The following is a 22558-nucleotide window of genomic DNA, read 5'->3' on the forward strand; positions in this document are numbered from 1 at the left end:
ACGTACTTGTGATCTTTAATTGTAAAGGTGAGACTTGCTGTTTTTTTTCCTGTCGGCTTGATATACTTGTTATCGTCTTTTACAGTTATCAGCTCGCCAATAGAAATGACAACCCCCAAAATGTCTTTAATTTTTTTAAATAAAAACAATGTATTAGTATACAAAAGTTAAATATAAAAGACATAAATAATAAAAACGTAATGAAAGATAAAATATACCAATGGGTTGATCAGGTTCCGTTTTCTGGCCAAGTATGTCAGCAAAAGTGTATGACCCTACCGAATCATCTTCTGAAATTGGATTTGTATCGACGATAACAGTGTTCATACATATCTTGATACTAATGCCAATTAGAGTGTTTGGTTCTTCTAGTGGATCATCGAATACGATAAATTCTGAGATACTTTTATGGTCTCCTTCTTCAATTGCCTTCTCATAATGTTTACATAGATCTTCATTATATACATAGGCTTGAATTCGTTCACCCTTTGTATAGAAAATGGTTAAAGCGGTAGAAAATATTATCTATAAAACTGAACTTAATGTAAAGTATGTTATAGTTTTAAAGTATGAAATACCAACCTCTTCATCCATCAACAGAAATTGCAAAGAATCTACTCCCGTTCCAGACTTCTCAACCCATTTTTTTAAAAACCTTAACTCTAATACGCCAATTGGTTTTATCATCATGTAGATCAGAAATGAGATTGTACGAATCCATTACCTGTAATCAGACTATGAGAATTATATACTTCGAAATAACTTATCTAAAAATCAAGATCAAGATATAAATATACCAATGTTAGACGTTAAGACATAATATTAAATTCGCTCGATAATCACTACGAAAACAACACCAACCTCAGAATCACGATTTAATGTTTTAGAATTCCCGTATATTTTATATCTTTACAATCGTGATAACCGATTTCAGTATATACATTTGAATAACAAAAACAACAAAAAAACTTAAAGTAGAGATATTCTGGATATCGTAATCGGGAGGATATCCTAAAAATATCGTCACAATCATATAAAATCTAAATAAAAATAGAAATAAAAGGTCAATTTCTACAATACAGGCAAACAAATCAACTATTTTACAATCCGAGGAGAAAATATCGCATACCTTGAGCAAAAGATGCCAGTAATTGCGAGATAGACAGATCTGTTTGTTGCCTTTTTTTAGTCTGAAATCGTCGTGTTTTACAAACTTAGGAAATAATGATAATAATATAACAAACTAAGATATCATAATAAATATGGAAATATTATAATCATTAAACTATATACATTGTCCCATAACTTTGGGCTTTACCCATGTGCTAAAAGGTTTAGATTAAGTTGGCTTTGGTAAAAGAATAATCGTTCAAGGTGTAGGTAAGACAGAAATAGAACACTATGATATCACGTCCATAAAACATCTTTAATCGATTCCATAGAATAGATAGTTGAACTAAAGGAAGCATTACAAATTAAGAAGAAAATTCTAGAAACATACATAACTAATAAAACCATAATGCCGAGATAAAAGTTTGATGAATGAATATCCTAAAAGATAACTAAAAAATAATTATCATTATAACATATAATAGATGCTCAATAGTTGGCATATGGAAAAATCAAGTGTTTGGTGCAGTTCCAAACATGCACAAGATTCACAAAGGCCTTTTCATCGAGAAGAAACCTATACAAATCATGCAAAACATAGGAAGAGGTCCACTCACTCGCTGCATGAAACTCATCAATATACTGGTCATCATCTTCGGAAACAATTCCTATAGCATAGCAAGCACCTTTAAATGTTGAATATCGAACATTGTTCACAGTCCTTAGATCCTCAAAACAACATGCTCCTCTCCTCACCTTCAACAAAAGTCTTAAATAGTAAAGATCACCAGATGTTAAGGGACAACTCTCCAACAGAAACACTCGTGAAATTCGAGATAAACGCCGTCTCCAACATGTTCACTCAATATCCCAAGCCCACTCTGAAGCAAATTGTGGATACGTCAACTCCCGTGCTTCAGGATGAAGACGATTACATTCCATCCAAGCTTCCAATTTGCTCTTTTTGTCAGAGCTAGACGTTCCATCATCTTCCGATGATACACACGACGGAGATGGAAGGTGAACAGGTAGGAATCCAACACCTATAGAGTTTAAGCATAAATATTTCAATATTTTGGATAATAATCAAAACATATAAACTTATGCTAAGTTATTGCTATGTGGTTTTGGTGATATCAAACACATCATTATAATGAATAATAATCAAAACACATTACCTCTTAGAGACATATTCCAGTAAGTGTATATAACGTAACACCGAAAAAGAGAGTCCTGAAAATATTTTAAAAATATGTATGCAAACATTATGAGAAACAAAACTACATATATCTAATACTAAAATAGACAAAACTAAAGCATATAATACTAAAGTACATAATACGAAAGCACTATAAAAGAGACATCTAACAGTCAAAGAAATACGAATATAATAAAATATTGAAACCCCTAAGCCAAAGAATTATGATACAAATTAAGATAATGACAAGATGATGATCTTCTTAACTTAACATGCGTTTAAAAACAATTACACGAAACCTAGAATCTGGATATAAGGAAGAATGCGTTTACAACTAAAATATCCTCTTCAAAAGAACAGAGTCAAAAGACTACAATATAAAAACAGCAACAACATAAAAACACACAAAAATAATAGATTATGAAAACGACGCAAAGAATTGAGGAATTGCATATTCGAAAGTTTAACCTAGTGTTTTTTTCCTCAAGCAATATAAAAGAACGAATATAGGGGTCGTATTTATATAGTTTTTCAATAAAATAGTTTCCACTGCTAGGGTTTCGGTTAGACTGAATTATTTTTTTCCTATTTAGGTGAAATTTCCATTTTTTAATATACTTAAAACATTTTTTTTAATTATTTCCGGATTGATCTATCTAATTACCTTAAAACAATATGAACAGTCTATTGCTTACAAGGATCATCTAGAATATAATTTGTATTTAAAATATCAATTACTCTATTTACAAAGCAACAGTTAGATCATAGAATAAATAGAACACAGAATCAATTAAAATTAATCAGATAATATCATATCGTCTGTTTCTTTTAAAAAATGTTTAATTTGTAAGCACACAAAGCATCTTTGCAGTTCTACTGCTATGTGGATGAGAGAAGTCGTTTTTATCTTTTAAAAAAATAATTGTAAACAATACTTGTATGGATAATGGTGTGAATATGTAGACCAATTCATGAAATCCAGCAATAAACTCATCATCGTCTTCGGATACCAATCCTATAGCGTAGCAAGCATCTTTGAATGTTGAATATTGAACACCGTTGACAGTCCTAAGATCAGAAAAACAAAACGCTCCTCTTCTCACCTTCAACAAAAGTCTTAAGTAATAAAGTTCACCAGATGACAATGGACAACACTGCAAGAGAAAGACTTGCGAAGTTTGAGATAAACGGCGCCTCCATTTTGATTGTTTACGATCCCAAACCCATTCCAAAGGGAATTGAGGATACGTCAATTCCCTTGCTTCAGGATGAAGACGATTACATTCCATCCAAGCTTCCAGTTTACTCTTCTTGCCCAAACCAGACGTTTCCTCATCATCTGAGAACGATTGCGATGGTGGAGGGAGGTGCACAGGTAGGAATGGAACCCCTAATCAATGTTAATAATATACATATCAAACTTAAACGATTAAACGTTTTAACCAATTAAAATATGAAAGCTTAAGATAGGTGCTGATAAATAACAAATACCAGTCGAAGACATATTCCAAGAAAATTATATACGATGAAACACTGACTAAGAGTATCCTGAAAAGAACAGAGTCAAGAGATCAGCAAGTACAATATGGCAAATAAAAAAAAATTACATACAAAAACTTTATTATAAGAATCAACCAACAAAGAAATACAAAAAACACTAAAAGAAGTACATATAAAGAAAAATACATTAAATTATAGATAAAAAGATCATAATAGAAACGATTAGGTTAAGAGATAAGTAAGTATACCTACAAGAGTTCTGAACGTGTATAAGCAGGCCGTCCTAAAATACAAAAAAACAATAGTGATCGGACAAAAAGCAACATAGTGTTAGTTTTAAGCTAGCGACTGTAAACCAATGAAGGTTATACGAAACAACATAAAAAGATCGTATAAATACACTTACACGAAACCGATACGATGAATGAAAAGGATGAATGTGTGATTGGGTACACAATTTCAATATCCTCTCAAGCGGATGAACCTACAATATGAAACCAACAAAACCAAAAGAAAAACGAAAAGCAAACATAAAAAAAGTAAGTATGATTTGGCGCATGGATGATTCCTACATAGGGTTAGGTTTTAAAAAAATTTTGAAATCAAAAAGAACTTACACGAGATAATTGAAAAGGAAGAATCAAATAGCACTTCAATATCCTTCTCAAAAGATCAGCGTGCGCTCTTAGATTCAGTATCGTCCTCAAAAGATATGCCTACAATAGAAAGCAACAACAACATCAAAATTAATCCAAAGAAAAAAGCAAGCAATATATAAACGCAAATCAAAACGCCGCAGAACAGAAACAAATCTAAGAAAATATTGCATATGAGAAAGTTTAACCTAGGTTTTTTCTAAAGCGATATGAAAGAATGAACGTATGAGACTTATTTATATAGGTGTTTAAGATTAGGGTTTAGGTCGGTAGTATTTCGTTTAGGTCACGTAAAATATGAGCCGTGAATATTTGTATGGGCTTACGATATTGATTTGCTCGAGTTTGTTTAAAAAAATTTGGTTAATATATTCAAAATTAATTATTCTCATTAAGGGGCAAGCGGTAATTAACCACGCTGAAACTCAATGAGAGGCCTCCATTGCTTATTCTGAACCCGATTTTAATATATACTAGATTTTGCATCCGTGCTACGCGTGAGTATTTTGTTAATATAAATTATATGCAATCAATTATATTTATTAAGATATAAATTTTATATATTAGTGATTTAATAATATATTAAAAATATTATGATGTTAATATAATTACTTTTATGTAAATTTTGAGGTTTTAACGGTTTTGTTTTAAATTTATATATATTATGTTATATTTCAAAAACGTATTATTTGGTCAAACACTTATAAGTTAATATACCCAAATCAACTAAATTTTTTATAAATTAATTAAATAGTACTTATTAAACATAATATTGACATAATGATAAAATATTATACATTCACTTCTTTGAATCATGAAAATAATTTTTTTTCATCATTTTCACTTTTCTTCCAATTATATATGTATTTGTTTTAAAAAAATAATAAATTTTAAAATTTAATCTTTTTTCTTCTTTTGTTTAACCAATAAAAATTTTTCTTTTGTAATATAAATTTAAAAAACAAACTAATAAATAAAATATTTTCTTTGAGATTAATAACAGCTTTAAATTTGAAACCAAAATAATAGTTGAATATAAAATGAAGAAAATCACACAAAATTTGTGAATTAAATATTTTTTGGTCAATTGGTTGTATAAACGTTTAAAATAATTTTTCAATGATTATACGTCATCTATTCTAATAAGAATGAATTTATTTTCATCATGTTCATTTCTATTCTTGTTATATTTGTTTTTTCAACTAATAGATCATATTTATTTATTTTACTGATTTTTGTATGATTATATTCAGTTTCATCATATTCATTCTTACTTCATTTAATTATAATTAAGTATGCAATTGGTACAATTTAATACATATAAATTTAGAAAAATGAAATAACAAACTGAACAACTTAAAACTAAAAACTTTTACATTAATCTATTGCAATTCCAAGTCGAATATAGAAAATATAAATTTTTCAATTATTTTTACATAATATATTACATGAAATTATGTGGATATATGCTTTGCATATGTGGAAAAAAAAATTAATATAAATAATAATTATTAGTTATTTAAAATACTATATGAAAAAACTTAAAATTAAGTAACATAAACTTGTATAAGTAGCATATAGTTTTATAGATAATAAATTAAATTTATAATTTAAACAGTAATAATAAAGATTTTAATATCATTTTTTTTTTGTTATTAGAGATTTTTTATTCTTTAATTTATTTTCTTAATAGAATTAGGAAATGTTTTTAAATTTACAATTTTGATATATACGAAGAAAATTTAATTTTTAAATGCTGATGTGGATGCCTTGAAAATAATATAGCTTTAACTGTTATTCATAATAGAATAGTTTTAATTAACAATTTTTCTATATTATTTTGTATTAACAATGTAATTTTATAATTTAGAATTTTTTTTTTAGTTTTAGTTTTTGATGTACACTAATAAAATTGACCTTTTAAATCTTATGTGGATGTCTTTAGAGGCATATAACTTTAATTTTTATTTTTCTATATATATATATATATCTTTTTGTTAACCATATAATTTTAAATTTTGAAAATTTTCCTAATTTTAAATATTAATGTGGACCAATAAAATTGAACTTTTATATCATATGTGGACATTTTTAGAGGCATATAGCTTTTATTTTTTTTAATAATAGATTTTAAAATCAAAGCTGTAAGATCCCACACGAGGCAAGTGATTATGGTCTCTCCTTGTTTTGAGGTTTACCGAATGTATTTGCATGCTGCTTGGTCAGCTAATTGTTACCTTTTTGGTTAATGTTAGGTTGTTAAAACCCCATCAGATGCCATGTTATTTCAAAAATCTTTCTCGGATACCTCAATCTTCGGCTTAATGATAGAACTTCTTTCTCTATTTTCAGTGCTTCGTTTTTCAAAAGTGTCATGATTTTGGTCTCGCCTCCTTGTTTTGAGGCTTACCGAATGTATTTGGATGCTGCTTGTTCAGCTAATTTTTACCTTTGTGGTTAATGTTAGGTTGTTAAAACCGTATCAGATGCCATGTTATTTCAAAATTCTTCCTCAAATACCTCAATCTCTTTCCTCTTAAAGACGGAACATCTTTCTCTATTTTCAGTGTTGTTTTTTAAAAGTGTCGAGTATCAATTACTTGACATGTTTTTCGGATTGCTTGAAATTTATCATTCTTCTCAAATTCGGTGGCCAAGCTTTGGAGATTTTTTGGTTTCTTTTTCGATATTAAAGCGGCTTGTAATAGCTTTGTTTATATCTCGTTTCATTATATTCTTTGTAATTTAGCAAATAGTTAAACTTATATTTTTGCCAAGTTGGTTCTTTTACGTTGTAATGACTATTTTTGTGAAACCTAACTCTATTTTTTTTTTGAAATGGTTTCACACACAGAAAAGAAAAACTTAAAAATTATTATAGTTATGTGACAAAATTTTGGATACTAATGTAAGAGTCTCTAAATATGTGTGTGTACATCTAATTTAAATTTAAAATTTTCTATTTTAATATTATTTATTTTAGTTTTTATTATTAACAAAAAAATTTATATAATTTCTTTATCTTTAATAATTTTTTAAAATAATAATGGAATTTGAAAAAAAAATTTTAATTTTCAATGTTGAGGTGGACCAATACAAAATTTATATAGAATATTTTTATTCAGAAATAATTACAATTTGTAAATTTTCTTAATTTCCTTATTCAGCAATAATATTAGAATTTGTAAAGTTTTTTGATTTTGAATATTGATGTGGACCAATAAAATTACTTTTTAAAATCCTATGTGGACACCATCTAAAGAATCTCTTTCTCTATTTTGAGTGCTTTGTTTTTCAAAAGTATCATGATATTAGTCTCTCCTCCTTGTTTTGAGGTTTACCGAATGTATTCAGATGCTGTTTGGTCAGCTAATTGTTACCTTTGTGGTTAAAGTTATGTGGTTAAAACCCCATCAAATGTCATGTTATTTCAAAAATCTTTCTTGGATATCTGAGTCTCCTTCGTCTTAATGACATAACCTCTTTCTCTATTTTCAATGCTTCGTTTTTCAAAAGTGTCGAGTATCAATCACTTGACATGTTTCTCGGATTGTTTAAAATTTATCATTTTTCTTAAATTTGGTGGTCAAGCTTTGGAGATTTTATGGTCTCCTATTTTAATATTATTTATTTTAGATTTTTTATTATTAATAGAAATTTTATGTATAATTTCTTTATCTTTAATAATTTTTAAAAACAATAATAGAATTTGGAAACTTTTTAATTTTCAATGTCGAGGTGGACCAATAAAAAATTTATATAGAATTTCTTTATTCAGCAATAAAATTAGAATTTGTAAACTTTCTAAATTTTCTTTTTTCAGCAATAATATTAAAAATTTGTAATTTTTTCTTATTTTTAAATGTTGATGTGGACCAATTAAATTACTCTTTTAAATCCTATGTGAATGTCCTTAGAAGCATTTAGCTTCAACTTTTATTAGTACTAGGAAAGAACCCGCGCATATGCGCGGATCTTGTTTTAATTTTTATTTTAAATATTATATTTTTAAAATTTGTATTGAATTTTATGTTTAATATCAATATTTTTGCATTTAAAATAATTATATTTTATTCGATTTCTTTTTAATGATACATTATTTATAATCTCTTCTACATCAGTTGTGCCATTAGTCTAATTTTTCTCCATCAGTTCTTTATATTATTGGGAGAAAAATTAGACTAAAAATCCACTATTTTAATTTTTATATGAAAACGTAATAGTTCACTTGAAATATACGTTAAATATTAGAGAGGGATATATTTTTTTTAGATCTTTATATTATTTTTATTCTTGTAAATCTTACTAATATAATATTTGTTAACTTTCTCAATTTACTATTTTGAATTTTGTTGGTTATATATATATATATATATATATTGATTCCATTTTTTTTATTAAAAAAAACATGTATGACATTTTTATGTGGACATCATTCTTTTTACTATTATTTTTTTAATAATTTTTACCTCTTTAATGATTTATTAAATATTATTTGTGTTTTATAATTTTATTAGTTGGAGTTTTATATAAAATTATTTAAAACTTTTTACCGAATTCAATCTAATCTAACATAACTAAATATTAATATATACATATATTAGAATTGTGCATTTAAAAAGTTTTGTATTATATAATATTTATAAATTTTTATAGATTTAAATTTAATTTTAATTTCATTCTAATATATATATATATTATTTACTTATATTCTTTAATGTGTTCATTTACTTATAATCTTTAATGTATTTGCTTTAAATTTGATTAATTAATACTTTTATTAATATTTTTAATGGATATGTGTCATTCTTTCCATTGCTAATGTGTCAAAGATGATTGTGCAAATATAGAAAAAAGAAATAACTTTATACATGATGAAAAAATCTAATTTTCTAGAAAATTTATAATTATTGCTGGAATCTTTATATGTTTTTTTATGCATTTTTATTATAAAAATCGGTTAAAAAGACACGTGAATGTAAAGTTGTCTTTTAGATTCTAAATAAGAGACGTATTTTTAGATAAGTATCTCATCTGATTAATTTATGAATAAATAATCAGAAGAACTCAGCTAAGATACGGCATTAATCATAGTCTAATTAGTTTAGAAAGTGTATCCGTATCTCGGTCAATGTTTATTACCTCTTTATCAAAATTTAGTTTTTGACCAAACAATGGAAGTTACGTTCTTGCCCCTTAATATACTAAAATAGCTCCACGGTACTCTCTCATTCAATGGAGTTCCTAAAACCCTAGCCAAGCCAAGAAGTACCCTAAACACACACACCTGCAAAATTGATCTCTTTTTCTCCTTCTCCAGCCGAGAGAATGAGCGATGGTAACATGGACGTCGACGAATCACAGGTTTCTTGCAAAGCAAAGTCCCTAGAGTCATTAGCCGACGGTTCTTTCTCCAAGACTCTCTCGAAACTCTCATCGTCTTCTCGTGTGATTCCTACGAGTAAAGATTTTCACTTTTACTACAACTTCGAAGAATTCAAACGACCCATCGACGAGATAGCTAAAACCTCTAAGCCCATCCTCGACACGATCGGCGATTCAGAGCAGGTCTGGGGAAAACCGATGAGGTTTCCCGGCGATATCGAAGAAGACGAAGCCGATGATTGGCTTTGCAACGTGAACGATGAGTTTCTCGAGAGATTCGATGTTTCGGTTGATGAGTTTAAGAGGATTCGAAAGAAAGAGGAGGAAATCGGTCGGACATTGGCGTCTGATTGTGATGAGAATGGGTTTCAGATGGTTTATGGGAAGAAGAAGAAACCGGTGAGTAGTTTAGTTTCTGGCTCTGTTAGAAACGGTGGCTCCATGATTGATGTTAAGGTCGCTGAGAGGGATAATAAGAACTTATCTGGTAAGGCCAAAGTTCCTTTCCATATACCGACCATAAAGAAACCTCAAGAGGAGTTTAACATATTGGTGAACAACGCGAATCAGCCGTTTGAGCATGTTTGGTTAGAGAGGAGCGAGGACGGTCAGAGATTTATGCATCCACTGGTTAGTCTTTTTGCATTTCCGAATTGTGATTTGGTTATTAAGTTTTTAGAAAGATTTAGGCTTTATGTGATGGCAACACCGAAATAGTATAGTATTTTGAGTGTAGTCCTAAAAATCCTGACCTTTGCTGCCCAAAGTGTGGTATTTTGGTTAGCATTGTATGTGTTCTTAAGTGAAGACTATAGATTCTGTAAGCTTTACGGTATTTGTATTGATGAAATAATTGGCTTGTGAATAGATATGCTTTTGTATATTTTAGGGGGCTTCTTATGGCTGTCTGGATTTGGCATTTTTTTGTAATATATATGTTTATTATATACTATGCAGGAGAAACTTTCTGTGATTGACTTCATTGACGAAAACGATACTGAACCTGTTATACCCCTCCCATTGGAAGAGACTCCATTCAAGCTTGTTCAAGAAGTGAAAGATCTGAAAGACGTAGTCGCTAAATTGCGTACTGTTGAAGAGTTTGCGGTAAATTTATTTTCTGATTGTTTAGTAGTCCATTGTGCAGTGCATTCTTTGATCATAATGTCTTTTGGTAGAAGTAGTAAGAGCTTTGATAATTCTTTCATAATTACGTTAAGGCTTGTTATTTGGTCATTCAGTTTTACGGAGTCTCTTGTAAATAATATTGAACAATCAATGTGATAGCTTAAAGAATCTGAAGTTTCGTCATCTAAAATTCGCTCTTTTATTAGATAGGCCCAAAACAACTCAACTTATGAATTTCCAAGGCTGATGCCTCTACCTTTCTTCTAAAATTGTTGTGTTTTGCTCTGTTTAGGTTGATCTGGAGCATAATCAGTATCGATCTTTTCTAGGATTGACATGCTTAATGCAAATTTCCACCAGAACTGAGGATTATATCGTTGATACATTCAAGCTTCGTGTTCACATTGGTCCTTACTTAAGGGAGATTTTCAAAGACCCTAAAAAGCGAAAGGTTTTTCCTGGGATACATTAATTTCCTTTATAAAACGTCTCACTATTTGTTCTGCACTCTGAAATCTAATGAATATAATTAGGTAATGCATGGAGCAGATCGAGATATTGTTTGGCTTCAACGGGACTTCGGCATATATGTCTGCAATCTCTTTGACACAGGACAGGTTTGAGATTGGTTCACTAATGGCTTCTTACTTTTTCTGTGATATTTTTTTATCACACTAAAATGTTGGAGATCCAGTTTCCATAGTGTACACCTTTTGCTATATTGAAGACGAATGATGGCAACTTATTTGCATTTGAATTGACTATACCGCTTTATTACTTTCTCTTTCTCTAGGCCCGGAAATGGAAAACTAGAGCTTTTCTCCCTTACAAAGTACACTGAACTAAGTTATTTGGAGTATATGTGTTGTTCGTTCATTAAATTATCAAGATAACTAGCAACAAATTGCACATCGCTTATATCTTATTGCCCTTTTAGATGATCCTTTTATCACCCTCTTGACTGTTACTAACCTATGGTATGTGGTTTTTAAGAGAGAAGTCAATAGGTATAGTTACAAAGCTTTGGATCTCATATTGTGGCCACTAAGAAGCAAATCCCTGAAATAATTTTTAATATGTAGCGTTTCTGTTTCCCTAAAAGTAGGAAGGTTTTTGTATTACATTTCCTTATTTCAGGCTTCAAAGGTGCTAAAGTTGGAGAGAAATAGCCTAGAGTTTCTTTTGCAGCAGTTTTGTGGAGTTACTGCGAATAAAGAGTGCGTACTAGTCCAATCTGTATTTTTTTTTTCGCTCTCAGTCTTCTCACTTGTCTATCAACTTATGTTGTGTTCATTGCTGCAGATACCAAAATGCGGACTGGAGAATACGACCCCTTCCAGAGGAAATGACAAGGTCAATTCTTCTCTGTCCTGTATCTTTTTTCACTACTATTCTGACCTCAGTTGGTTTGAGCTCACCTTTTTGGATTTCCTTGCAGATATGCAAGAGAAGATACCCACTATCTTTTGTACATATATGATGTAATGAAAATAGAACTGCAAGAAATGGCAAAGGGCGACCAGAATACTGACTCTCCTCTGCTTGAGGTAGTCGTCAGTAAACTATGCTGGCAAGTCTAATATTATTCTGCATGTTGGTATTTGCATGATAGATATACAGTTGTGTTTGGTCTGACTATCTTTCTGTTAGATTCCCTTACTAGAAAAGTAGGCGTGGCGCTTAAAAATCTTGACGGCATAGCATTATTTGTGGAAAATGATATGTGGCCAAATGTGTAGGGTTAGTATGCGTGGGTTATGTCATGTTGTACGTTAGTTAGATTTCCAGTGTTCTTAATGTATATTAGCTGCCTCTACTAGGTGATTTTCTATGGTAGCTTCTCTAAGAATAATTTTGAGAGCATTCGTAATTCATTAAAATTTTCTCTGGCTGAATTGTATTTACTATTCACAGAAAAAAAACTCCCTTTCACATGTTTTGGGGATTCATCTAGGTTATTGGCATTCACATTTCTGTGTCACTGGTGATTTAGCACCATTGACTCGTAAACATCTTTGCTTGTCTATATTTTGTTTCATCAACTGGATGTACAGCCCAGGAAGAATATGTTCTTTCTTATTAATATTTTTGACCATTTTCACTTACTGTTTCTTACAGGTTTACAAGCGCAGTTACGATGTGTGCACACAACTATATGAGAAAGAGCTCTTGACCGAGAATTCATACCTTCACGTATATGGGTTTGTTGTTTTTCCTTGAAAGAATCAATCTACTTCAGTTTTGTTGTTTCAGCAGACAAGGTGTATGTGTTTGCTGATAATACCTGTTAATCCTTTTTTTATTTATTTCATTGGCTAAGATTAATTCACGAATACACTTTTCTTAAGCTAAGTTACATAAACACTGATATTATTTTATCATCCTGGTATTCTGTTAGGCTTCAAGCAGCGGGCTTCAATGCAGCTCAACTTGCCATTGTTGCTGTACGATGTTCTTGTCTGATGTAGTACATGATGAATTTTTACATTGCTTTTTCTTATACTATATGGTAAATTTTCTGTCTTTTTAGGGACTTTGTGAATGGCGGGATTACGTTGCACGTGCGGAGGACGAGAGCACTGGTTATGTATTGCCAAACAAAGTTCTTCTTGAAATAGGTATATAGCTGAGAGTTCAATTTTACCATCGGAGTGTTCGGACAACTCCTAACTTGGTCTAATGTTTGCTATCATAATAGCCAAGGAGATGCCTGTTAGCGTTGGAAAATTGCGTCGGATGTTGAATTCGAAGCATCCTTATATCGAGCGAAATGTTGATTCGGTGGTCAGTGTCATCAGGCAATCAATGCATAATTGTGCAGCATTTGAGTCTGCTGCTCTTTCTTTAAAAGATGTGTCTCCTGGAATTGTAAGATACCTCTATTGATCTAGTTTCTGTTTATGTAATTATAACTGTATGCTTTTAGTTGAGGTGTATAAGCTAATTGAAAGCCGATTAGGGTAATAGAGTCTTCTGACTCAACCTGCAAAGAAAACCAGAGACTAGAGTTGGAAGAATTCAATTTCAGTGGCTAATTGTGAACCCAAATTTATAGTTCTGAAACCTCACGTAATAGCTTGAACTCAGAACGCATGTCTTGCATATTAGTCTCTATTGCTTTGCTATATGCTTCATGTCTGTTTTAATTATGGACTTCTCTTATTGTAGGTAATGGATAAGAATACTGAACCTATTATTGAGAGGAAAGACATAAATCTTCACATAGAAGACGTAGCGTCTCCGAGTTTAAAGGAAAATTCTTTGCATGTTGAGAACAATATCATGGGCCGTACCACTGTTGCAGCTGATACTAATGAAGGGAGAGGTTTAGGCACAGGCTTGTTTGGTTCAACTAAGGTGACACCTAGTTATTTCTTTTGGTCGATGCTCCTTTATAATGAAGGGAGTGGTTTAGGCTCAGGCTTGTTTGTTGCTCTTTTATAAGGGACTCACAAAGGTCTGTCTGTCATTTATTAGGCTACTGCGGCTGTTCTGATCTCTAAGAAACCAAGCAGTGGTTTAGGAGCATTACTGGGAAATGCAGCATCGAAAAAGAAATTTAGAACTGATAAGAATGTGAGTTTTTCTTAACTGAGAACACTAGAGTTGGTTTTGGTTGCAGTATGATTAATAAGATTGTTTTCAGGTAAATGAAGAGGTGAAGCTCGAACAGATAAGATCATCTGTAAACCTGCCATTCCGTTCTTTTACCGACAAAGTTTCTTACTCAAATTCAGCTACTCGACCATCTCAGAATGTTTATGCGAATCCCATAGAGGTGTCCACTACTATGCCAACCTCTGTTTCCAAGCAAGATGGTGTGACAGAGTTGAAAGATGATTCAGAAGAAGCCTCAGAAACCGTTGGTACCTCTGGTAGAGTTTCAGAGTCGGTAGTATCTGGTTTTGAGACAGACGATGTTATATTGTTAGACAATAGTTATGAGAAGGAAGCTGATGGGGAGGATGAACCAATGTCTCTCTCGGAATTGTCCACAAACTTTCAGAAGTGCTTTAACTCCATGAATAAGAGCAAAAACAAGGCCCAAAAGCCTGAGTTTTTCAACGTAGAGCCCTTTGATTATGAGGCTGCAAGGAAAGAGGTGAAATTTGGGGAAGAACAAAAGGGAAGACAAGGAGGAAAGAAAGAAGCTGGGTCAGGTAAGAAGAAGGGGTCAGGTGCACCAGAGGAGTCAGAGTTTGGGCAAGGAAAACGGCGTCAAGCCTTCCCGGCATCCGGGAACCGAAGTGCAACTTTCAAGAGTTAGGTTGCGAAATTTTCACTCACAACTGAATGGAATCAAGGCAAATCTGATCCAGGCAGTCGATATTGTTGTTTTATTTAAATTATCATTCTTTTTTTTTTCTGTGGTCAATGGTGATTTTTGGTTTGATCATTTTCACTGTCTACTAAATATTTCCCACTTTGATGGGACTTAGGGATATAAAACTCGTTGGTTCGAAACATCAAATCTGATTCGTAGTTTGAATTATTACGTGCATTCGAGAGCACCTCGTCTTTGATGGGTATCATGTCATAGTTCATTTCCTATTCGTACCTCTCAATGCCGAACAATTCCATAACTTCATTTACCACATTCACTTCACCACTATCATCACACCATTGTAACTAGTAAGACTTAGGAATGCTGGTTGTGTTGGTTGATGAACCCAATGTTGTCAATAACTTCTCTTTTATATAATATTTTATATAATAGAAATCTTGCAATAGTAACTTCTCTTTTATATATAATATTTTATGTCAACATGATGATTTCCATTTTTGAAAATAATCTTCCACACTTGGTAACTTTTGGGTTATATTAGCCTGAGAAAAAGTTGAGTTGCGGCAGTTGCCAATGGCCATTTTTTGTTATTGTTGTCACCAACTATAATTGTATAATAATCATAAACTCCAGGTTCTGTGACATCTCAAGAATAAGATTTTGACCTAATTTTTTTTTTTTTTTAGCCCGATTATTCAATACCCATCAGGAAAACGCTAAGTCCAACTTCCAAATTTACCTCTCTAAAACTCTAAATTTAGAAGTCTCTCATCTCTACTCTATAATAGAGGAGAGGAGCCATGCCTTATAAGAGATCAGATAGCTATCTTGTGGCAAAACACTTTAAAAGAGAAGCCACTGTAGCCATCTAGGAGGCAGATCTGGCCTATGAGAAAGATCCAACCTGTTCTGGCATAAAAGAAAAACGGACAGGAAAATCAAATCGATTCGGCTTGAAAATTGTTGAGCATATTCGCGACTCTCAGATCTAGCTATAGCCGCTTGCAGATCTTCATTTGGAGTTGTCGTTTTTCCAAAGCAGATCCGTACAGATCAGATTCGCGAGAAGCCAACTTCAGAAGTATTTTGCCGGCAATCCGAGAACCTCCAGAAGGTGATATACATACCGATAAGAAGCTTTTGAATCCATATTTTTCAGACCTACCTTCCAATCTCCTTTTTGAAGTCTAATCAGAGAGTTGTGTCTGTTTATTCCCGGCAAAGTTTCTGCCCATTTCAAAACTCTAATTCTATTTTAGGAAAGTTTCCTTCCAAAAATTTTCATTTATAGAAAGTCAATCTATGGCAAATCTATTTATGAAAACTTTTTTTCCAATCACAGACATTGGAACGCCTATTTCAACCAGTTTTTCTGACTACAAGGCAAAGCTGAGGCGGAACTTGTGGATTTATAGGTTGTCTTAGACATACTTGTATATGTGTGTTCTGAACCTAAAATTAGAAATTGATTGGTAATTAAAACGAACATGAATGATTTTTTGAGAATTGTTGTATGTATTATTGATTGGTGTTAGTCTAGGCACGTTAGAACACATAATTGATCCCGGCCTATAGACAGATTGCTTGTTGGTCTTCACGAAAAACGTTTCGCAAAGTGAGACTATGGCTGGACCATTCACAGAGGAAGTGTTGCCAGTACAGGGGCTGACAGGGCTGTAAGATTTGTGGCTGACGAGTCACCAGATTTAAAGATATTTTCAGTCCGACGTTCTCGTGAGTATGAACTTGTGTGCTAGGTTTCTGTGTACTTGTGAAAGATTGATGATTGTTATTTGTCTAATCTTAGGTTAATTAGGTATTTATGTGGTTATGTTTAATTCTGCATATAGATCAAGTGGGCAGGTAGGATCGTTCTCAGTGAGTATCTCCAAAATGCTCACCCCTCTTTTCCCTTTCAGATGTCGTTTAAGAGATCATTTTGGCGTGGAGATCAAGTCAAGTTACCCAGTAGGGTTTCTCCGGTTTAGGGTGTCTCAGGTTCAACTTGTAGCTTCTCCACTTTTTTTGTTCTCGACTGAATCAACAATGTTTTCATTTTCTGCTAGAATTCAAAGGCAAGTAGTTTTGGTAACTGAAAACCAATTAAATCTTCTTCTTTTTTTCCCCACTCTAGATAGGAATGTGGATCATCTATGTTCTAGAAAATGTACAACGTATACTTCCAAAGTTTCATAGGGTAACAAGTAGAGTTGAAGTTCCTATTCAAACATTCCATCCAAGTATCTGCATCTAGGAGAACAGTGTTCCCTTGGAAGAATGGAGTGTTTAAGTATCCATATGACTTAGAGGCTCACAGATATTTTTGGGCTCTCTCATCCCTATAAGGACAAGGTTGAGGTGCAAGTTCGGCTTGTGTCTACTCTCTTAATTAGGCAAACATGGTGATAGAGTTCCCAATCAAAGCTTTGTAATAGAACACAAGAGAAACTTATTATTAATGATCGATGTCCCCCTCTTCTTGTGGGTTCTTCTTATTATATAGAAAATTTTAGAACCAATAGAACACAAGAGAAACTTATTATTAATGATCGATGTCCCCTTCTTCTTGTGAGTTCTTCTTATTATATAGAAAAGTTTAGAACCAATTGGTTCTTACAAAAAGGAAACAATAACTATAATGAAAAAAAACAACTAAAGAGAATCTTTTCTATTAGTATGATGTAAATAATAGAAATAGATAAAGAATAGAAATCGTGACAATGTCTTAGTCTTTTGACTTAGTCAATGTATCTTGAGTTGGGTTTCTTAACACGTTTAGGTCTTCCTCCCATGTCTGTTGGCTGTGTTATCTCATCACATGGCTTAGCCTGCTTCTAAAAGATTTTATGCATGACCAAGAGGAGGTAAATTGAAATGGTTGGTACTATTAGAACTCGAAGATCTCGCATGTTGATCTTCCATAAAGTTTCCCTCAAACTACTCTGATGGATTGGATTCATGGTACTAATGAATTACCTATGATCCTAGATAAATATTAATATCTATGTAGCTAAGTACCCAATCCAATAACAGAAATTAGAAGTCAGATGTCATACTTCAACCCACTATTAGTCCTAATTAAATCATAAGAAAAGCTAGTGTAAAGCAAGTGTCATTTAGTTTCTCTTACTCAGAAACGTTGAAATCATTTGAAAACTTGTTTTAGATGAGCATTTGATATAACTATGCTCTGACACAACCTTAACACAGTTGTAACATCCTAGTTTCTTGTAGTCCTAATCAAAATCTCTATACCATTGATAAGATATGTGAAAGACCCGACAGGCTACATGGACACTTACATTAGTGAGTCATGGATTTCATAACAAATGCCTACCCCAACGTATCACTCACAAGTTCACAACAAGACTCACAATTTCGAACCCAAGTTCTTTATTGTGAAACTCGACTAGTTCTTTTGAACTACGCTTATCGATTTAAAATGATCAACAAACAAATGGTTTATATATATATATATATTTTTTTTTGTCGCAATATATATATATATATATATATATATATTACCAAAATTTGAAAACACGAAGAGGTGCTGCATGAAAAAGCTTACATATATTTTTTTTTGAATTGAATGTAAAATTTATTCAATCTATAAAAAAAGACATTTTTACATCAAGTGTTGATGTAAAATTAAATGATGCTAAACAAATACTTGTAACAATTTTGCAAAAGATGGTAAACTACTATCAAGTAGCAAGCCAATGCTGGAGGCTGCCTTCTAACTTGGTGTCTCCCGAAGATCGAATTCTAGAAGTACGTACGGTTCCTGACTTGCTTGTCGATTGCCTGATTAGTTGAGCTGCAGATGTGGGAATTTCTCCATGCCGTCTCAAGTTCCTTTCCCTCCAGATAGTGTGAATTGCTCGTTGAAATTCATATCGGGTAAGGAATGCAGGTATTGTAGCCAACCTTGTGTCAGAGATGGTGAACATTGTGCTGTTCCAGTCCGTTGAGTAGTGAGTAGTGAGCAGTCTAGTGGTTAACCCTGCCACAGAGAATGGACAAGAGAAGAATAGGTGATTTCTTGTCTCAATTGGAGCAGAGCAGAAGATGCATCCAGAGCTGATACCCAGATTCCATACTATCATTCGGTTAGCCATTGATAGTTGATTCTGGATTGCCAGCCATGTACAAAAATCATACTTTGGAGTTGCAAATTTAAACCGTACACCTTTGTGCCATTCCACCGTAGCGTGAGTCTCACGGAGGAGGAGCCAGGTACTCCTAGAGCTGAAAGAAGGTTTGAAAATGTCGCTGGTACTACTCCATAAACTTACATCCTCTTCCTGAGGATTGATGAGAAAATAGAGCATCCTCAATCGCATTTAGATGTTCTGCTCGATATCTGCATCGTCGACCAGATGACCATACCTTCGCTACTGTTTTATTTAGAGTTATGCCCATATCAATAATGCCTCTATAGCCTGTAACGTCATATAGACAGCCAAATCCGACCAGATGTCGAACTAAACAGAAGTCAGTGTGCCATTGTTGGCATCTACTCTATGAAAGTCTCTAGCTTTATCTCTGCATTTCTATAGTTTTGTCCATAGCCATGACCCAAAGCTCTGTTTTTCCAATTGACCAAAACGATCTCTGCTTAAGCAAATTTTGTTGGATCCACGTTACTCATAAAGAGGGTTTTGCAGAAACGATAAATCAGATAATATTGTAGCAGCTGACATCATTTATAATTTTCTTTAGAGATCAGATTCCTAAACTACCCTCCTTCTTTGGATGACACACCTTTGTCCATGATACTTTTGCTTTTTTTCGAATTTAGTTCAGGACCAGACCAAAGAAATGCGGAGCACAATCTCTCAATCTCCCGTACACATTATCTTGGAAGCCTAAAAGCTGAGCACCAGAAATTTGAAACACTTATTAGCACTGAACTGATTAGCTGAAGTCTACCAGCCAATGATAAATAGAGAGCTGTCCATGATCCAATCCTCTTTCTGATTTTCTCAAGCAACGGATACTAATCATTTTTTGTCATGCACTTATTCGTCAAAGGCAGTCCAAGATATCTTACCGGCAACTGACCAATTTAAGATGGGAATCTGTTCAGCATGTCCTGTCTAATCGCATCTGAGACACCTACCAAAAAAAAGCGTTGATTCTGCATACTGATCTTCAGCCCAGAGAACTTGGCAAAGTCATCAAACACTCTACAATGCGTTCAGCCGACCTTGTTTTTCCATCAGACAAAGACCATTTTGTCATCCGCAAAACTCAAATGAGTAAGCCCTCTGTGTTTGCACTTCGGGTGGTATCCCACCTGTCTTGTAGAAGTCGCTTTGTCCAGAAGTTTAGACAGAACATCCATACTATGGAGATAAGGAACAGCCCTGACGCAGCCTTCTTGCACTCCTAAAGAAACCAGCTAGTTCTCCATTGACTTGCACCAAGAAAGAAGCAGTTGTGATACACAAAGATAACGAATGAAAACTTTGGGGAAGTTTAGCGCAGCAAGAGTATTCATCAAGAATGACCATTGCACAAAATCAAAGGCCTTCGATATGTCTATTTGGATAGCCCATCGAGCCGAGACTGATTCCTTGTGGTAATCTCTAACCAGTTCCGTAGCAAGTAAGACGTTTTCAATGAGCAATCTATCTTTCATAAAAGCCGATTGATTTGCTGCAATGAATTTGAGAGAATGGTTTTTTGACAATTTGCTATGATCTTCAAGATTACTTTGTAAATTACATTACAACATGAAATCGGGAGAGAATCCTTTATCTCCTTTGATTCTGTTTTCTTCGGTATTAAGGCCAAGATCATCGAGTTCATTCCTTTTGACAAGAAATCTTTTACAAAAAAAAACATTTGATGGCAATAAGGAAGCCTTTTCCTATAGTAGGCCTCGCTGCGATGTAGAACTCCAACGTATACCCGTCCGGGCCAGGAGATTTCTCATTAGGCATGAAAAAAACCACCCGAGTTATCTCCTCATCAGTAACTTCTCTAGTAAGTAATGCTCTATCCTCCTCCGAGCACCTGAAAGTCAATAAATCCTGGAGTCTGCCAGTAGTGATACCTTCATAATCATCTGGTTTGAGTTGTAAAAACTCTCGGAAGAAGCGCTCAGCCTTCAGCTTTTATGTCTTCCATCATCGTGGCCACACTTCCATTAGGACAAGTAATCTCTCGAATCGAGTTCCTACTCTCCCGAATGGTAGCTGCACGGTGAGACACCTTGTTGTTTCCATCGCCTATATCCAACCAGCGCAATTTGGATTTTTGTTTCACGAAACTCTCCTCCAGACCAGAAACAATATCCCAATGCTTAAAAGCTGCAATCTCCTCCTCCATCGCCTGTTGTGATAGATTAGAAGAATTTTCCTCCTGCTTTGAACATAACTCAGGATCTCTTATCCAAGCTTCCTTTAAGTTCCCGAAACACAAATGCATGTTTTATTAATCTGATACATTCATTTCATATCATGTCGATAGCTACAAACTACAATATCATAGACTACGATAATTTTAACATCGAATTTCTATAATAATTACTGTATTGGAACACAATAAAATTCATCATAGCATTACATATTCTTTCGTCCACCATATCCTTTCATGCTCACAATCGCGCTCAAACAACATAATGGCTCTGATTGGTAGCAATTACCGCTTGATTGGAATGAGCGGTTGGAGAAACGCTACCATTCAGTACGGGCGGTTGGATATAACATTTAAAACCATTGTTGTAATTAACAAACGTTTGAAACGGGTGGTTGGAGGATAATTCAGATGGTTGAAGATTGATTTTCGGGCGGTTATAACTGACAAAAAATGAGCGTTTGGAGCAAATGAGCGGTTGTAACCGGAGTTTTTTTTAAATAAAATTTATGGGTTTGTATTGTTGGCTTTTTAGGTTTTTAATCATACATATTAATTTTTTTTTCTTTTGTATGTGTATGTGTGTGTTGTTATTTTTTTGTTTGTAATTTCATCCAATTCATTTCACTTGAGACAAAAATAAAAAAAAATCAGAAAATAGTGTGCTTGTATATTAAGTGAGTCAACGAAAGAAGTAGAAATTAGTTGTGCATTTCAAAATTATTAAAACTTTATCATCACTGATTTAAAAAAATATAAAATAAAATAAAAGAATCTAAAATTTGTTAGGCTTCTTCTTCTAACAGAAATAGTTATGTATATATATTTATTTCTGTCGACAAAAGAATCAGAAATCAATTGTGTATTTTAAAGTTATCGAAAATATTATTTCAGAAAAAATAATTGTAATCTAGGTTCAGTGAAATTTTATAT

General features: G+C 32.8%; 1 protein-coding gene across 1 annotated transcript; it reads left to right on the forward strand.

Moving 5' to 3' along the window:
• Positions 1–9792: 9792 nt before the first annotated feature.
• Positions 9793–15505, forward strand: LOC18011803 (protein RRP6-like 2). Its single transcript, XM_006395865.2, has 14 exons — positions 9793–10479; positions 10807–10956; positions 11270–11428; positions 11511–11594; positions 12115–12194; positions 12280–12330; positions 12416–12524; positions 13096–13178; positions 13376–13421; positions 13508–13595; positions 13676–13845; positions 14146–14334; positions 14455–14553; positions 14624–15505. The coding sequence occupies exons 1-14, from the start codon at positions 9793–9795 to the stop codon at positions 15242–15244; spliced, it is 2616 nt and encodes an 871-aa protein (XP_006395927.1). The 3' UTR covers positions 15245–15505.
• The last annotated feature ends 7053 nt before the right edge of the window (positions 15506–22558 follow it).

The sequence above is a fragment of the Eutrema salsugineum genome, unplaced genomic scaffold (assembly GCF_000478725.1).
Source record: "Eutrema salsugineum unplaced genomic scaffold, Eutsalg1_0 scaffold_6, whole genome shotgun sequence".
Lineage (NCBI taxonomy): Eukaryota > Viridiplantae > Streptophyta > Magnoliopsida > Brassicales > Brassicaceae > Eutrema > Eutrema salsugineum.